This window comes from Marmota flaviventris, chromosome 3, assembly GCF_047511675.1.
Source record: "Marmota flaviventris isolate mMarFla1 chromosome 3, mMarFla1.hap1, whole genome shotgun sequence".
In the NCBI taxonomy this organism is placed as follows: Eukaryota; Metazoa; Chordata; class Mammalia; order Rodentia; family Sciuridae; genus Marmota; species Marmota flaviventris.
The window spans coordinates 137423602-137441948 of NC_092500.1; the positions used below are offsets into that span (position 1 = coordinate 137423602).

At 32.3% G+C, this 18347-nt stretch overlaps 1 protein-coding gene across 8 annotated transcripts in view; it reads left to right on the forward strand.

Annotated features, from left to right (window-relative positions):
• Nucleotides 1-18347, forward strand: part of Micu3 (mitochondrial calcium uptake family member 3) — a 114136-nt gene that overhangs the window by 84208 nt on the left and 11581 nt on the right. For 4 of the 8 annotated variants that reach the window (XM_071610420.1, XM_071610422.1, XM_071610419.1 and 1 more), the window contains 3 exons: nucleotides 5385-5493; nucleotides 7600-7757; nucleotides 9353-13531. In XM_071610420.1, coding sequence (XP_071466521.1) covers nucleotides 5385-5493; nucleotides 7600-7757; nucleotides 9353-9421 — 336 coding nt within the window. In that variant the 3' untranslated portion in view covers nucleotides 9422-13531. Of the gene's footprint in view, nucleotides 1-5384; nucleotides 5494-7599; nucleotides 7758-9352; nucleotides 13532-18347 lie in introns of those variants that run through there. The other 4 variants (XM_071610417.1, XM_027954712.3, XM_071610418.1 and 1 more) reach the window with 4 other exon arrangements.

An 18347-nucleotide genomic window follows, 5' to 3' on the forward strand; every position in this document is an offset into this window, starting at 1 on the left:
GGATCGTTTTGCCAGTATAAAATTCTTGGTTGGCAAAGTTTTTCTTTCAGCATTTGAACTGTATCATTCTGCTGACTTCTGGCCTTCATGATTTTGATGAGAAGTCAGCTGTTATTCTTATTTAAGATCATTTTTACTGAGGAATCATTTCTCTCTTGCTGCCTGCAAGATATCTGTTTTTGGCTTTCATTAGCTTGATAATAATTTGTCTTGATGTGGGTCTCTTTCAATTTATTCTATTTATATATCATATATGTAGACTTAGGTCATTCATTAGATTTGAAGTTTTCAGTCATTTCTTCAAATATCTTTCTGCTCAACTCTCTCTCTATTCCATCTATGTTGGTACTCTTGATGGGCCCCCATCTGTTCACTTTTCTTCATTCTTTTTCCTTTCTTCTCAGACTGAATGATTTCAAAGTTGTCCTTCCTCAGCTTCTCTGATCCTTTCTTCTGCCTGCTTAGATCTGTTTTTGAACCTCTGTAGTGAGGTTTTCATTTCAGCTATTATGCTTTTCATCTCTTTTTGTTTGGTTCCTTTTTTTCCCCCTCCTGTGTTGCTGGGGATTGAACCCAGGGCTTTTTGCATGCGAGGCAAGCACTCCACCAACTGAGCTATATCCCCAGCCCTGTCTGGTCCCTTTTTGTAATTTTCTGTCTCTTTATTGATATTCTCATTTTGTTCATACATCATTTTGCTAAGGTTTTTTTGGTTTGATTTTGATTTGTTTTGTTTTAATTCTTTATTCATGATTTCCTTTAATTCTCTTAAGATAGTTGATTTAAAGTCTTTGTCTAGTCAGTCCAGTATCTAGGATTCCTCAGGAATAGTTTCTGCTGAAGCCATGCAACCATCCATTTCTTTAGTGACTTTTCCAAACTATTTAGTAAAGGAATATAGATCCATGTGGTATATAGGTATTAAGTTTCTGCTCTGTTACCTTAGTGGTCCGAGATTTCCATATATGTCTAGACCCAAAAGAAGAACAATAGTGCTCTCCTACTCTTTGCAACTTGGCTGTGAGACGGAGCACTACTTGAACACTGAGCAAGACTTCTGAAAACTCTCACTTAGCCTTCAGCTGTTGCTCCTGTAGTGCTTACAGTCCTGCCACAGACCGTAGCATAGAGTTCTCTTGTCTTTTCTGAGCATGCATCCATCCTGGGCATGTGTATTGTATGCCAGTTTCCTAGAAATATACAATGGTACAGTGGCCCTTTGAGTTTTTACTGCTCAAAGAACTATTCTTACCAGCCTCCTACTTTCCAACCTTTTGGATTTTATCTGCTATTTTTTACATCTTTCATCCCTTGATCCAGGTAGATGGGGGGAGGTGTATATGTTTAAATCTTTTGACAGATGTTCTGTTACCAGGAATGTTGCTCCAATCCAAGGGGAAGAGAGCAAAAGAAAAGTCAGTCTCTCTGTGAACCTTGAGACAGGTTCAATCACATACCACAGTATTTTAAGAATAAGGTCCATGTGCATCCCCTGATACCAGCAGACCACACTAGGAATGCCAGCCACCATACCCAAAGTCACTTATACAGTCTAAAAATAATGAATGATAATTAAACAGGTAAAAGTACCCCAACATTTTATCAGTGAATTTTATCCACCCGTTTCTTCATTAGTCATTAGTCAGCTTGCTATAAATTTGGATTGGATTACAGGGTTCAAAATATTTTTTTTGGTTCTGTCAGTCTTTCTAGGTTTATGGTTGTTTCTATGGATGGATTGATTCTTTAAGTACCCTAGTTGGCCATTGTCCATGATGTCACTCCCCCATTTTTCTTCAGTGCTTTTCACAGTTATTTCAGCCTTGTATACTTCAATCATTTTAGAGATAAAGAGTACACACATTGGATAGTCTTAGCCTTTTGGGGGCACTATTATCATGACTACAGACAAAGCACATCAATCTGAACAACTAGTATAATACTAGAAATCTTTATTGAACTGTATCTTACTGCCTCAGTTTTTCCACTTATGAATTCTGCTGTTCAAGCCAAATGTACCTATAAGTATATATTTATATCCTGAGTAACATTTTTCAACAAACGTATGTAGTTTTTATCATAAAATATACACATAGCATAAAATTTCCATTTTAACCATTTTAAAATATAAAATTGAACAGCATTAAATACTTTCACGATATTGTGCAACCATCACTACTGTCTAGTTTCAGAACTTTTTCATCATTCCTAACAGAAACCTTACAACCATTAACAGTGATTGCCCATTCCCCTACCCCTCAGACCCTGGCAACCACTAATCTTCTTTCTGTCATGGATTTGTCTAATATAGATATTTCATTTTAATGAAACTTACAATGTGTGGCCTTTTGCATCTGACTTCTTTTACTTAGTATAACTTCTTCATGGTTCATCCCTATTGTACTAAGTATCAGCACTTTGTTCCTTCCTATTGCCAAATAATACTCAGTTTTATGAATATACTACATTTTGCTGTCTCTCAGTTGTTGAACTTTTGAGTTGTCTTTTATTTGGGCTCTTATGAACCTTGTGTATAGCCTTTTATATGAACATGTGTTTTCAGTTTTCAAAAGAATTGAGAATATATAAAGAGCTAGATCACATGGCAACTTTATGTTTTAATATTTCAGGGCAATACCAAAATGTTTTCCAAAGCAGATATACAATTTTTATAATCCCATTAGCAACATGTAAGATTTCTAATTTCTCTCCATCCTCATTACCACTTCTTACTATCTCTTTGTTTATTTAGTCATTCAAGTTGGTATGAAGTGGTGTCTTACTGTGGTTTTGATTTGTATTCCCCAGCATTTTTTCATGTTCTCTTTGTTGGCCATGTGTATATCTTTTTTGAAGAAATGTCTGTTCAAGTCCTTTGCCTGTTTTTTAAATTGGATTGTCTTCTTGTCACTGATTTGTGAGAGTTCTTTTTATATTCTGTATACTAGACCCTCATCAAATATATGATTTGCAACTTTTTCTCCCATTTGGTGATAAGTTGTCTTTTCATTTTCTTGGTAGTGCCTTTGATCTTCACAAATTTTTAATTTTGATAAAGTTGGGGTTATTCTATTTTTTTCTTTTGTTTCTTGTGCTTTTAGTGTTATATTTAAGAAAAACAATGCCAATTGATAGATTATGAAATTTTGTCTCTAGGGGTTTTTTTTTGTGTGTGTGTGGGTGGGTGTTTTGTTTTATTTTGGCATAAATTTTTAGTTTTGGTTATTAAGTTTAGGTCTTTGTTCAACTTTGATTTAATTTGTATAAAATGGTGTGAAGAAAGGGTCTAACTTTTGCATATGAAATATCTAGTTATCCCAGCAAATATTTTTTAAAAAATAGTTTCTTCCCCAGTAAATGGTATGGGTACCCTGCTGACAATTGACCATAGATATTTAGATATTTAGATATTTTATGTCTATACTTTCAGTGGATGCATTTTGATGATTTGAGTTTTTTAGTTATTATCATTATTTGATTTTTGTTAGCCTGTAAACCATTTCCTTTCATCTTACCTCTAACAGTTCATGGATATATTCTATTCTGGGGATAAGGATGGGAAGGCAAAAATAGGCCACTTCTCTTCTCTTGGCCTCTTACCCAGACTATATGTCCCTTACTGCTGTTAAAGATGGTTGTTTCAAATTACCTCCTTAAAAATAAATGTCCCACTTTTTATTTTACAGTTTCATATTTTCAAACAAAGTGTTTAATGTGTACAAGAGAATTATTGTGTGGTTTTTACTTTGATCTGTCTTTCCAAACTTTGAGAATCATATTTTGAAAAACCTAGATTCGAATGTTGACATTGTAGTCTGTCATTCTTTGATTTGTTTCTTAAATTCATTTTCCTCAAAAGTATTGATATTTTTAACTCAGGAGACAGAGGAGATTTGCAGGTTGAAGGCCAACCTCAGCAGTTTAGTTAGGCCCTATGCAGCTTAGTGAAACCCTCTCTCAAAAGAAAAAAGAAAAAGGGTAGCTCAGTGGTAAAGTGCCCCTGGGTTCAATCCCCAACACACACACACACACACACACACACACACACACAAAAAGTATTGATATTTGCGCTACTCCTTTGCTTAAAAATATCCCATTTTTCTGGGGTTTTTTACTTGTAATTTGTCATCTTGAGACAAAGACTGTTGCTGTGACTGCTGGTCACAATATAAAGTAGTACAGAACCAAAGCACTGATCGTTTTCCCTGACAGCAAGCTGTCCTCATCAAGATATTTCCTTCTGGTACAGTCTTCCTAACTAATTCTAACTGTCCTCTCTAGAAGAAATGGCAGATAGGATCACGGCACAAAGTAGGATCCAGGATTGGAGTAGCCATAAATAAATGCAAGAAAAAGACAAAAGTATGCAAATACAATGAGGATTTTCATATTGCAAGTAAAAGAGGGGTTATAATTGAATTGGAAATAATGTATACCAAAAATTGGATATTTTGGTGATAAGTCATTTAATCAGTAGTAAGCTAATACATGAAAATACACTCCTCTGGTTCTTTGCCTAGCTTTCCAGCACTGCCTCTTTAGTGTCCCTTTGTCTTTTACCCCCACATTAAAATCAGAATTTGTTAAGTCTCAGCTCTTGCTCCTCTGCTCTTTTCTCTGTGTACTTTTTCATTTATGTTAATTTTGTTGAGAATTCATTAACTGAAATTCAGTTTCTGTCCCAGTTTGTACTCTCTGAGATACATCGTACTTATTTCCAATAACCTTTCTATTTAACTGCCATAATATCAGTGGTAGCAATTGTACATTCCAGAAGAAGCCACTCTTAACACCACTCCTTTACACGATCCTACCCTGAGGCCTGTGTTGGGCCTGCCAATGCTGTATCTGTTCAGTCATTGACTTCCTCCTGCTGTCTTGGTAGCATTATCATGACAGGGGCAAGTTCAAATAGACTACTGTTGACTTTTGGTCAGCATTTTGATTTTGCATGGTCATTCTAAAGACATTGACATTGAATGCTGAATCATATTTAAGGGAATACATGTGCAAAGGAAACTTTCTTATGGTTTTTTTAATTACCATTTTTTAAGGGTTAAAAAAATGAGCTTTATGTAAAGGGTTTTCAAAATTGAAACTTTTTAATTCATTTTTTATTGTAGCATTGTTTGAAGCTTTGAGCTTATATGACAGTGTTTAAAACACATTCATTATTATTGTAAGGGTAGAAACACTACCCAGTGAAAATAAGTCTGAATGAATCTTAGATTCCATTTGGAGAAAAATAGTTTCAACATGTGCTCTGGAAATGTTTACTTTCAAGATAAATTGAAGATTAATTTGTTTACTTGTATTAAGTGTAGATAGTTATTTTAATCAATTTGACACTATTGATTACATTTATATTTATTTTTTCAAAATAGGGCATCACATTTGATGAATTCAGATCATTTTTCCAGTTTCTGAATAACTTAGAAGACTTTGCAATAGCCCTTAATATGTATAACTTTGCAAGTCGCTCTATAGGACAAGGTAAGTAATCACCCTTCAGACATTTAAAGCAAAACATATACTGTACCTAGAGACTTTACTATACTGTCTTTAGCAAAATGTCAACTAGATATATGGTATTATCATCAACTGGCCTGAAAGTCTGATTTACACTTTCAGTGAGAAGTAACTGACACTTTAAAGAAAATTAAACGAGTTTAGGGTATTAGAGATAAATTTTTTGTTGAATTTCTTTTTGCCCTTAATTTCATATATGGGAAAACAATGTTTGTACAAAGAAGCCACCTCTTGACCACTTGATGACATTGAAGGACATGTGTCTACCTATGGAAGAGCCAGCTGGCCATGTCTCAGACATTCTCATAGGATGTTATTTATTTTATTGATTTAATACCTGCTGGCTGAAAACCCAGAAATATATCAGCAGAGCCATGTCTTAGCCATGAATTTACATTAACTGACTTTTAAGAATTGTGTATAAAATTATATTATCAGTTTTGCTTCATTTATACACAAATACAACTAAAATAGAATTCAGAATGCTATAGTCCTCAGGACCCACTCACTTGTTCCGACACTATTGTTTGGCTAAGAAGCCAAGGTCTTTTACTAGAATTCTGTGACAGTGACCATCACCTTCCCTCCCCTCAAGGACATGTCCTTTTATAAAATTCTTGCCATAGGAGGACTTTCTGTTTATATCTATTAAGAAGATTTTACTATAATGTCTCTGCCATAATCTATCTGTGTTAATTCACAAGCTTATTATATCTCAGGGTTTTTTACTGTTCAATTCCAAGGAGAAGCCAACCTGAACTTCCTAAGTGGTGATGATAATCATCTCTCTCAAAAACATAAAGGGATTAGGGGTATGGATCAGTAAGGACTTGGTTTTGACCCCCAGCATCAAACAAAACTAACATCCATAGATCCATTATAAGGTCTCATTTATTTATTCATTGACTAAAAGAAACCTGAGAAAATTTTGTATTTCTTCCATTTTCTAGTCTACAACATTCAAAGAAATTGATATGTTCATGATGTTGACTTCATCTCAGCCTAATGTAGTGTTTTAAAACCAAAATTTTGGGAAGCCATGCTTTCACAGACAGCCTTTACTACCAAAATATTTTAAAATCATATCAGTTTACTTAATTCAGAATAGAAAGTCATTCTTCTACTTGGTGGAACTAGGGAAATGGAAAAAAATTGTAGTGCTTTTGTAAGAGCTAGGAATATATCTGTTTCTTTTGTTATTACTAGCATCTTAATTTGGGAGTTTACGTCTTAAAAGGACTATTGTATGAGCCACCTCTGTGTCGTTTCTGCCATTAGCTACTTTGCTTTCTGATGTTTCCTAGACAACTCAAGAAGAATCTTCCTAAAACATCAATTAACCTTTCTATGATACAACAACTATAGAAAACTCCTGAATTTCCAAATCGCCTGTTGGAGAATGTACAGGTTCTTCACCTTACAATCTGTGCAGAGTTCCTTCAAATCCTTTATTTTCCCTGTGTTCACCCAACCAGACTGTTCACTATTTTCTGAACTTGCTTTATGCTTCTCCCATCTGCACCCATGCCTTTTTTCATTTACATCATCTCATCTGTCATTCTCTGATCCCTATAAGCTGAAATCATCCACCCTTAAAGGCTTAGTTCAAATACAAAATCACAGCCTTTCCAAATCACTGCCTTTCTCTTCCCCTCCCTACTCCACACTGCAGACAGAAGTACTCACTCATTTCAGATTCTCATTGTACTTTGTTGGTACTTTTTATGTGGCCCTGTGTAATGGATTTTTGGGCAAGTGTCTCATCTCTTATCTGAGCTCTTTCCTCATACTTAAAGGAACTGTCACTGATGCTCATTAAACATGCACTAATTATGACATTATTAACATAAAATACAACTAACTGCTTCTTGCTCTTTCATTAAAACCACAAAATATCTTCTTGTTCCCTAAAAGACAATAAGATTAATAAAAAGTCCTGTGATATATAAGTAGATTATGATGTATGTTTAGAAAACAGCTGCTTTTACAACCTTTCCAGTAATTAACACATACTAAAAAAAAATAATGTTAATGATCTACTTTTTTTCATTTTTTGTGACATTTATCTAGATGAATTTAAACGTGCTGTGTACGTAGCTACTGGACTCAAACTTTCACCACATTTAGTGAATACTGTCTTCAAGATTTTTGATGTTGACAAAGATGATCAATTAAGTTATAAAGAATTTATTGGGATTATGAAGGACAGACTCCATAGAGGATTCCGGGTAAACCTACAAATTTCAAGTCTATTGATATCCTTTTTAAAATCTGAGGGGGGAAAAATAATAAGTTCAACTTACATATTTAAACAACTTACATAATTAACAATTTAAGCATAAAATGCTCTCTTTGCAAAGAAAAACCATAGGCTTTCCATACTTAAGCAAAAACAATTTTACACCTAAAAAAAAGTTCATGCTTTTTCAATAATTTTCTAATAATTTATTTTCATACACAATTAGTTTAATGTCTTTATTTGGGGTGAAGTATTGCCAAAATTTTTGAAAAATTCAGTTTGCACATTGGCTTTTTAGACTTGTTAATATACAAGTATACCTCTACTTTTTCTTTTATATAAGAAATATTTCCTCTAGGTATCTTGAGGCTTTTAAGTCACTACATATTCATTACTGTTTATATGGAAATAAATTTCAAACGATTTTTATCCGTTTAACTATTTTTTCCTGTTGACATATTAAAAGTTAATTGCTAAATATTCAGTGATTGTTTTTCTAAGAGCCATGCTTTAGAGCTTGAAATATAGCATGAGCCAATAAATGTATATACATCCAACATATTTATGGATGTACCACAAATGGAAAACAAAAATTTTTTTCTACTAAAATTAACAGCTAGTATATTCAGTCTTCCATCTTTAGCAAGAATATCCCTAAGTACTGTGCTTTTTAAAATAGAAAAAGCTATCTACATATAGAAAAAAAATCAAGATTTATCTTAGATTATGTTTTTTTATGCCTTAAATTATATAATGACATTAAAACTAAGCTATCGGGCTGGGATTGTAGCACAGTGGTAAAGCGCTTGCCTAGTACATGTGTGCTGGGCTCTATCCCAGCACCACATACAAATAAATAAAAGGTCCATCAACAACTAAAAAAAATACTAGGAAAAAAAAAAAAAAGAAAGAAAGAAAGAAAAGCCATCTTTGTAAACATGCTGTGTACTTAACTGCCACCTAGTGGTTAGATTTTAATATTTCAGTTCATGCCACAAACAGGGTAAGGACATATATTGAAAATCTCTCTAATTTTTCTGCAAAAAATTTAGAGTAAGAAAACCAAATAAATAAACATAAACTATGCTATTAACCTTTTATACTATTTCTCCCTTAAGCATTAATTTTTTTGTATGTGTATATTACATTCCTGTGGTTCCCTTTGGCTTTTATTAACATTTGCTCAAAATTTTTTAGTTTGTTTTTAATTGACAGATACCAATTGTATATATTTTGGGGGGTACAGATATCAAGTTAATTAATATATCTTTCACATCACATATCTATTATTTTGTAGTGAGAACATTTTTAAATGTATTTTTCAGCAATTTTGAAATATACAATACATAATTATTAACATTGGTCACCTTTCTGTGCAATTTATCTTGAAAATTCATTCCTCTTGTCTAACTGGATCATTGTACCCTTTGGGAAACTTCTTTCCATATCCTGCAGCCTTCTCAGCACCTGCTAACTACCATTCTATTCTATTTATATGAGTTTAACATTTTTAGATTCCACATTTAAATTAGGCTGAATTTTTCTTTATGAACGTTTGAACACTTTTGATTCTCTCTTCCACAGGGCTATAAAACAGTACAGAAGTATCCTACTTTCAAATCCTGCCTAAAAAAAGAACTTCATAGCAGATAAGTATGTTATCTCTGTTTATCTAAATTTTTTCAGTAACAACAAAGGAATAATTGTTATTTTTCTTTTATAACATTTAAAAATAGCTGAAAAAGGGCTAAAGGTATAGCTCAGTGGTTGAGCATGTGTACAGCATTTATAAGACCTAGGTTAGATCCCTAGCACCACAGGAAAAAAAAAAAAAAGAAAGAAAAAATAGCTGAGAGAAACACAATTATAATGTATTTTTAGGCCATTAGAGTGTTTTAAAATTCTTATGTTAAACTTAAAATAGTTTTTCACCTGAACAGATACAACATAATGACCTAAATCATATGTTTATAATCTAGGATTATTAGCTTCTAAGGAGTATTTATTACTATATTTTGAGATCATGATTCTGAACTTCTTCTACAACTTAGTAGATATTTTTTTTAGAATTACTTAAGGTGTGTAGCACTACTCAGTGTTCTTCCACATGTAGTATCTCATTTAATTCTTTAAAATAGATATCCAATTTAACACCAGAGAAAAACAAGAATTCACAAGTAACTTGCCCAAGATAATTTGCTACTAAGTGACAAACCAGAATTTGTGCTTCAGTTTTTTCTGACTATCAAAACTATGTTGTTTATTCTTTATACTATCACCATGGATTATAATAATTGAGTAAAGTTCAGGATATTTGTTCCATTTGTAATGACCCAAAGAACTATCTCAGACTTACTAATCTCCAAAATGAAGGTTATGTTTTTCCTTTTTTCTTTTCAAAGTCAACTATAGGTATACAGTTTGTGAGTTCTGATTAATTAGATTTCCACAATGGGAAATTTGATTGTTTTTGTAAATAAGTATATTTATGTGCCTGTTGCTTGTTGTTTTCTTCAGGCTTGAAACATTCATATATGTCTACAGCAGTTGTTTCCTAAACTGTTTCCTGAGTATATATCACTGCATATTTTTCTTAAAAAAAAAAAAAAAAAGCCTGCATAGTCAAGTTTTATGATAAAAATGGTTAAATAGGTTCCTTCTCCATAGAATTTATTAGATCTTAATATGCTGCTATTCATTTTTGTCTTTAAAAGTAAATTGCAGTTATCAACATTTTGCAAAGTAGCTTTGAGACCTAGTGTTTTTGGAATCCACTTTGGGAAATACTGGTCTAAAATGTTTAGAAGCAAGTATTTACTTGTCTGAAGTTTAACTATTGTGATCCAGGTAATCAAAGAAGATTTTCCTAATCTCTATTTTAAGGAAGCTTATACTGCCTTTGAGAATTTAAACAAAACATGTATTTTAAAAAGTAGGACCATTCATTTAGACATCCATAAAAGGTAGTGTTCCTAACCAATTTGTAATAATATCACACGATCCATAGCTAGAAATTGCTTTCTCTTCCTAGACCTAAGACTGAGGATTAGGTAAATTCCTAATGAAACACTGAACTTCAAAATTAAAGAAAAGGAGGGTGGAGGATGGGAAAGGCAGCGGAGCACAACAGACACTAGTATGGCAATTTGTAAATCAATGGATGTGTAACTGATGTGATTCTGCAATCTGTGTATGGGGTGAAGGTGGGAGTTCATAACCCACTTGAATCAAAGTGTGGAATATGATATGTCAAGAAATTTGTAATGTTTTGAACAACCCACAATAAAAAATTAAAAAATAAAAATAAAAAAATAAATAAATAAATAAAAAATAAAAGACCAAAAAAAAAAAAATTAAAGAAAAAAATTTTAATTAACTTAAGTCTGCTTACTATTTTACGTGGAATGTTTTTGAGTGCCTTACTTTTTCACATAATTTTCATAAGAATTTTGATTAATGCCATCATGTCTCAGTCATATCCAAGTAAATATTGCTTTATTATTGTGTTTTTTTAAGTAGATATTCCTAAAGCAAATATTAATGGATTACTGTTTATTTGACAAATGCAAGAAACAAAATTTCTGAGAGTGGAAACAAGGCTGAAATCAGAACATAAAGAAAAGGAAAGGTGAAATGCTATGGAATTTATGTATTTTTCTTGAACTGAATTCTTAAACATAAAACAGATGAAATGCATCTTCTTCCTACAGATGTTATATATAATCAAGTTGACCTTTTGCCTTGATTTATTGAACTCTGCACTTTTTCATTCCCTTCAGAAGTATATGCATACTTCCACTGATGATATAATAATATATTTAAAATATTTTTATTTATTAGGAATTTTCCTTATTTTAAAATAATTTATGACTCATAGAACACAGATCATTTAAAAATGGTCAACATATTTGTTTTTGGTTTTGGACTGTGAAGTTATTTTCAGAAAGTGAGTATTGCTTCAGAATTATTTTAGAGCCCTTAGAATTAATTGTTTTTAAATCCATTTTATTTATCAGGTTTTTTAATTTTATTGAAATTATTTTGGAAAAAAAGTAGAAATTAAGCTGACAAATAGTATGATGGTTTACATTGTACTTTTAAATTTTAAAAGTACTTAAGTAACATATATTGTTTGACTTGTGTTTGACTTTTTGTTGTTCACTTACCAAAGCAACAGAATGTCTGATATTCTTCTATGTATATAGAAAAGAAATTTTAACTATAGATTTTTTTCTCAAAACAATAATGAAATAAAGGCATACATTGATGGTTAGAATCAGGGACACTTGTGATAGTAGTCACTATCATTATTGTTTGAAACTTGATGCTGATTCTTATTGTAGGTGGCATATGTTAAAACACTAGTAAAATAACATCTTACAGCTCTGTGACTTATTGCATATTCTTAATTATGTCTAGCATCAAAATGGGTATTATAAAAAGCTAGCAAAATTAGAAGACTGATGTATATTTAAATAGAAGCTAATATTGTTTCTTGTGAAAGGACCACATACAAAAGTGATGCCAGTAATACTCTAAATATAATTCATTATTCAAAATAATATGTCTTAAAAGGGAAAACAAAAACTTTCTACTGAAAAATCACAAATAAGGTTTTAACATAGAGAAATAATTTGATAGTATTAAATAGAAATCTTTAATTAGAAACATTTAGTTTATACAAGGATACTATACGAAAGTCGTACAATGAATTAAACTAATGTATTTATATGTTGCATGTGGAAGATATATGTTCATTTATCTTCCTAAGATATATTTAATTGTTATATACACTCCAACTATTACCCTGCTTTTACATATGAAAATAGAAGACACTGACTTTTTTATAAGTTATAAAATGTGAAATTGATCTGCATTAGCTTATTTATAAAAGTAGTGTTATTTCCAAGAAAGTGTTACTGTTAGAATTGATTTTGTGTTTGTTAGACTTTTTACATTCTTTATCTTATCTTATTTATTATGCCAATATAGAAAAATAGATGCTTAATTTTAAGAACCCCATATGTAATTATTATGGTATAATAATTACATCTACTTTCAAGGTTATCTATCTACTGTACTTTGCATTGATTATTCATAGTATTATCTGTTATCTAAAGTAATGGAAAAATGTGATGTAATCTTTGGCTCTAAGTTATATTATCTTGTGTACATGGGAAATATTATAAAATCAAATTAGCCCATTTAATATCCTTTATTAGCCTTCATTCTTCCAATGAAGAACACTGTACTATATACACATGGTTATTATTTATTGTTTGTCAGAGTGAATGGATGAGTATCTGCTTACAAGTCTGCAACAAAATATTAAAATGGGAATAAATAAAACATCCTAATCAATTTAAATGGAAAGAGCATAGTAAATTACAGTGATTTACTTGAACTTTATTATCTATAATATAGGAGGTAAAAATATCTCACTGGATTTTTGTTTACACCAATTTAAATATTTTTAAATGCTTTGAAAATAATGTACTTGTATGTTGTTATTTTCAGTATTTCCTTATGTAAACTTTTCTTTGCAAAGATTAAGCTATACATAAAATTTTACTATGACTACTTTTTACAGAAAGCTTATGTGACAAATGATTTAAAGTACTTCTCAGAATCATTTCATAATAAGAAATTCATTTAACTTAAATTCCAATTAATTGTCCTTATTATAAATTACAATGGAAAAGCAACCTGTCTTACATTCTTGTATTATCTTAAAATAAATATACCTGTCCTTGAATCAAGAAACATTGTAGTTTGCTTTTATGTATATCTGTGGTCTAATGTTTTTTTGAAAATGTCACCTCCAAACTTTGGAAATCTTCATGGGTTACCAAACCTACACTGATATTGTACTTTCCTCTGTGGTAAAACATGCCTATAAAATTGATCTCATCAACACCATTATAGGGATGTAAATCACAGACCCATAAAGACTTACAAATTATATCAAAATAATTCCTATATTATAGAATTATGGTTATTATTACCAGAAGTCTTTTCAGAAAGTTTACATGTTATCTAATAGCTTATTCATTTTGTTACGCAGAACTGATTATTTAAGTGGCTTAAAGTAATTCAACGAAAACTACAGAAGCCCATTTTACTAATGTTGGTATTTTGTAGGCATCATCTGACACCTGGAAATTTACCATTTTTCAAAATGCATTAGTTCCCATATGTTTCTTATAGCCATATAGTAAATTAACATTTTTTAAAGCACAGTTCTTTTATTCTCAAATGATGTGAAAAATATGCATTGTATAAAATTCAGCAAATATATAATAAAAATTCTAAATGATAAGAAAGGGTTGTGTTGATTTTCTTTATAGAATTTTACTTTATTAGTAGCTCACGGAATAATAGTTTATCCTGCAATGTCATATGTTGAATTCTATGAAATATTGTATTTGTATTTATCTTTATATCACAATCAATATTTTTGGTACATGATTTGAAAATAGAAATATACCTGTAATTGTGATATGTGCATATGAATATACAGTGCTCAGAGAAAGTAAAACACAAATTTTCTGGTAAGGATAAATTTTACCCAACTTTTCAAAAGAAGAGAGGGACAAGTGCTAATGAAAAATAGAATAGTAAAAAACAAGAATGGAGTTGGAATCTGAATAAGGATAGATTTTCAAAATTGTAATGGAGTAGAATAAGTTCATGTTAAAACAACAGTATGTACTTTCACATTCCAAACGCAGAGATAGTTTTGTAATATATAGTGAGTATGTGGGACAGTTCAGTCCTCTCAAACATTGGTAATGAGGCTGTAAGTTTGGGAGCAATATCTTTAGAGGACAATATAGAAATACCTCAAAATTTTGCTAGATTTTCACTTCTGAAACTATAATATCCCAATATGTACATTTATAAATTTACATGCCAACAAATATATGTAGTTAATGAAATCATATGTAACTATTAAAAAAGTAGGAGTTTCATTTATAGTGTTGATAATGACATGATCTACAGGATATTTTTATGGGAGCACAGTAAATATACTCTGCTAGTATTTGTGTTCAAAACATACTTTCACTGGATAGAATAATACTTTAATTGTGTTCAAGTTATATGTGCATGTTTTACAAGTCAGAGTTCTAAAGTCCTTTTTCAAAATTCCTTTTTCCAGTCTATCCTCATCTCTGCAGGCAATGACATTGATATCTTTTAGCAGTGTCTATAGGTATCTACTCTTAATATTTCAAGATAATATACTTATGCTAATATTTTTATTATTCTAATTCTCAGATTACTGTTGACTTCCTACAATATTAGATAAAAATTTGGCACTCTCAGGCAAGGCCCTGCCTCTAAAAATACAGATCCATGCTTCCCTTTCCCCATCCTTTCAGCATAATTTTAATTAAATCAGTTATTATAGTTTTAACAATTATTATATTTCCTTCCTTTCACATCTTACTTTCCCTAAAATTAATAATGTTTTCCTTTTTCAGTTTACTTGATTTTATATACCTTTCACTTACCTATCATTAATTTATTCTAGACTTATTGCCAGAACTATACACATATTGTTAATACATTTGAACATTTTAGAATTCCCTTTTAGAGCTCTCCATCTCACTCTCCCATCTAGAATGGTTGTTGCACTTTAGATTGAAGAGGCCTGGTACAGAGCTGTCATTTCAGGACCTCCCTCTCTATCTGCCAGGTCAAGTTTGCATAATAAGTAAATTTTTGAGTTGTATGCCTTGAAAATGGCTTTATTCTCCCCTCATGTTTGGGTAACTGTCTGTCCAGAATAGAAATTGAAAATAGAAAAACTTTCCCTCAGAATTTTGAAAGCATTGCACCATTATCTTCCAGCTTTCAGTGTCATTCTTGATAAATCAGATGTCATTCTCACTCCATGTTTTACAAGTCAAAGAGTTCTAAAGTCCTTTTTCAAAATTCCCTTTTCACCTGGTTTTCTCACTTGAATAGAATCTTACTTGAGTAGAATCTTCTTTTGTCCCTATTATTCCAGAATTTCAAAGTGATGTACTTGATAGAGGTCTTTTATTCAATGTCTGTTCTGGGCCCTCAATAGTTCTTTTACTCTAAAAACTCATGGCATCCATTTTTTTAATTATTATTTCTTTGAGAGATTCTTTTCCTTTTGCTTTTGTTTTGTTTGTTTTGATTTTCTGCCTATTTTTTTTTGGGGGGGGGGTTGGTGGGGGGCGGTGGAGATACCAGGGATTGAACTCAGGGGCACTGGCTACTGAACCACATCCCCATCCCCATTTTGTATTTTATTTAGAGACAGAGTCTCACTGAGTTGCTTAGAGCCTTGCTATTGCTGAGGCTGGCTTTGAACTTGCAATCCTCCTGGCTCAGCCTCCAGAGCTGCTGATATTAGAGACATGTGCCACCACACCCGGCTCTCCCTAGTTTTTCTAGAATTTCCATTCAGATTTCTTTTGCAGGGGGAGTGCTGGTGATTGCACCAAGGGGTGCTTTACCACTGAGCTATATCCCCAAACCTTTTTATTTTTTATTTTGAGACAGGGTCTCACAAAATTAGTTAAAGCCTCACTAAGTTGCTGAAACTGGCCTCAAACTTGTAATCCTCCTGCTTCAGCCTCCCAAGTCACTGACAGGCATACATCACCACACCAAACTATTATTCAGATACTGAACCTCCTATATTTAATCTCTAATGTTTTTCTTTTCTTCCCTACTGTTCATTTCTTAGTCTTTTTATCATACCATTTCAGGATGTTCTTAATTTGTCTTTAAAAAACTTTATTCATCTTTAAAAAATTTATTCATCTTTAAAATTTTTTTTTTCTGAATTTTGTCATCTCCTATATTTCTTTTATGTATTTCAATAACTTTTATTCTCTCCCTGATTGTTTTGTTTCAGTTACTTTGGAATTTTCTTCTGCTCCCTTTATTGCCTCATTCCCCTTTTGGTTGTCTCTGATACTTTAGGTCTCTAATACTGGAGGCTTTTCTCAAATAATGGGTAATCCTTTGCTACACGTTCCTATTTTAAAACACATTGGAATCTATGGGCACAGGATGAGCTTTTGGCTGATGGGTTTCATTCTCTGCTAGCTGCATTTCTTCTGCTAGGCAGTTCAGAGCTTGGCTGCTATTTTGTTCATAGCTGAGTTCAGGAGAAGAGACCTTGAATCACCCTTTCTTCCATTGTGCTCTTCTTTTTGTGCATAGGATATCTCAGGTTTGACCTCTGAAGCCTTTTCTGCTGGTGTGTATGGGAGGCGAAAGAAGGTAGAGCAAAGGAAATCTAAATGCTTTTTAAACCAAATTTCAATCAATCCATCCTATTTATAATGCAACTTTCAAAAGCAGATGGATCCTTCATTTCTTAAGCTTTTCAGGAACTCTGCAAGGGAAAGCAGCCTCTCAGTGTCTCTAGGCTTTTAAGTTCTCATTGGCCTGTAAAGTACTTATCATCTGCTTCTGAGGTTTAAAATTTTGTTTTTGTGCTCTCCTTTGTAGTATAACTTCTCATTTGTCTGATTGTACATGATGTGGAGTACACAAGTCATGTGATCATATATGCACATAGGATAATAATATCCAATTCATTTTACTCTTACTCTTTCACCCTCCACTCCCTTCTCTCCTCTCTGTTTGGACCAACTATTCTCCACCCCACCCCATCCCCCCACCATTGTAAATTAGCATCCGCATATCAGAGAAAACATTTGGCTTTTGGTTCTTTGAGATTGGCTTATTTTGCTTAGCATAATATTCTCCAGTTCCATCCATTTACCGGCAAATGCCATAGTTTCATTCTTTAAGACTGAATAATATTACATTGTGTATATATACCACAGTTTCTTTATTCATTCATCTGTTGAAGGATATCTACTTTGGTTCCAGAGTTTAGCTATTATGAATTGAGCTACTATAAACATTGATGTGGCTGCGTCATTGCAGTTTGCTGATTTTAAGTTCTTTGTGTATAAGCCTAGGAATGGGATGACTGGGTCAAATGGTGGTTCCATTCCAGGTTTTCTGAGGAATCTGCTTACTGCCTTTTGGAGTCTTTACACCAATTTGCAGTCCCACCAGCAATGTATGAGTGTGCCTTTCCCCCCACATCCTCACCAACATTAATTGTTGTTGTATTCTTGGTAATTGCCATTCTGACTGGAGTGAGATGGAACTTCAGTGTAGTTCTGATTTGCATTTCTATAATTGCTAGAGATGTTGAAGATTTTTTCATATATTTGTTGATCAGTTGTATTTCTTCTTCTGTGAAGTGTCCAGTTCCTTTGCTCATTTATTGATTGCATTATTCGTTTGTTTTAGTGTTAAGTTTTTTGAGTTCTGGAGATAAATGCTGTATCTGAGGTGCATGTGATATTTTCTCCCATTCAGTAGGTTCTCTTCACATCATTGACTGTTTCCTTTGCTATGAAGAAGCTTTTTATTTTGATCACATCTCCTTATTGATTCTTGATTTTACTTCTTTCACTTTAGGAGTCTTTTGTTAAGGAAGTCAGTTCCTAAGCTGACGTGATAGAGATTTGGATCTACTTTTTCTTCTATTACACACAGGGTCTCTATACTA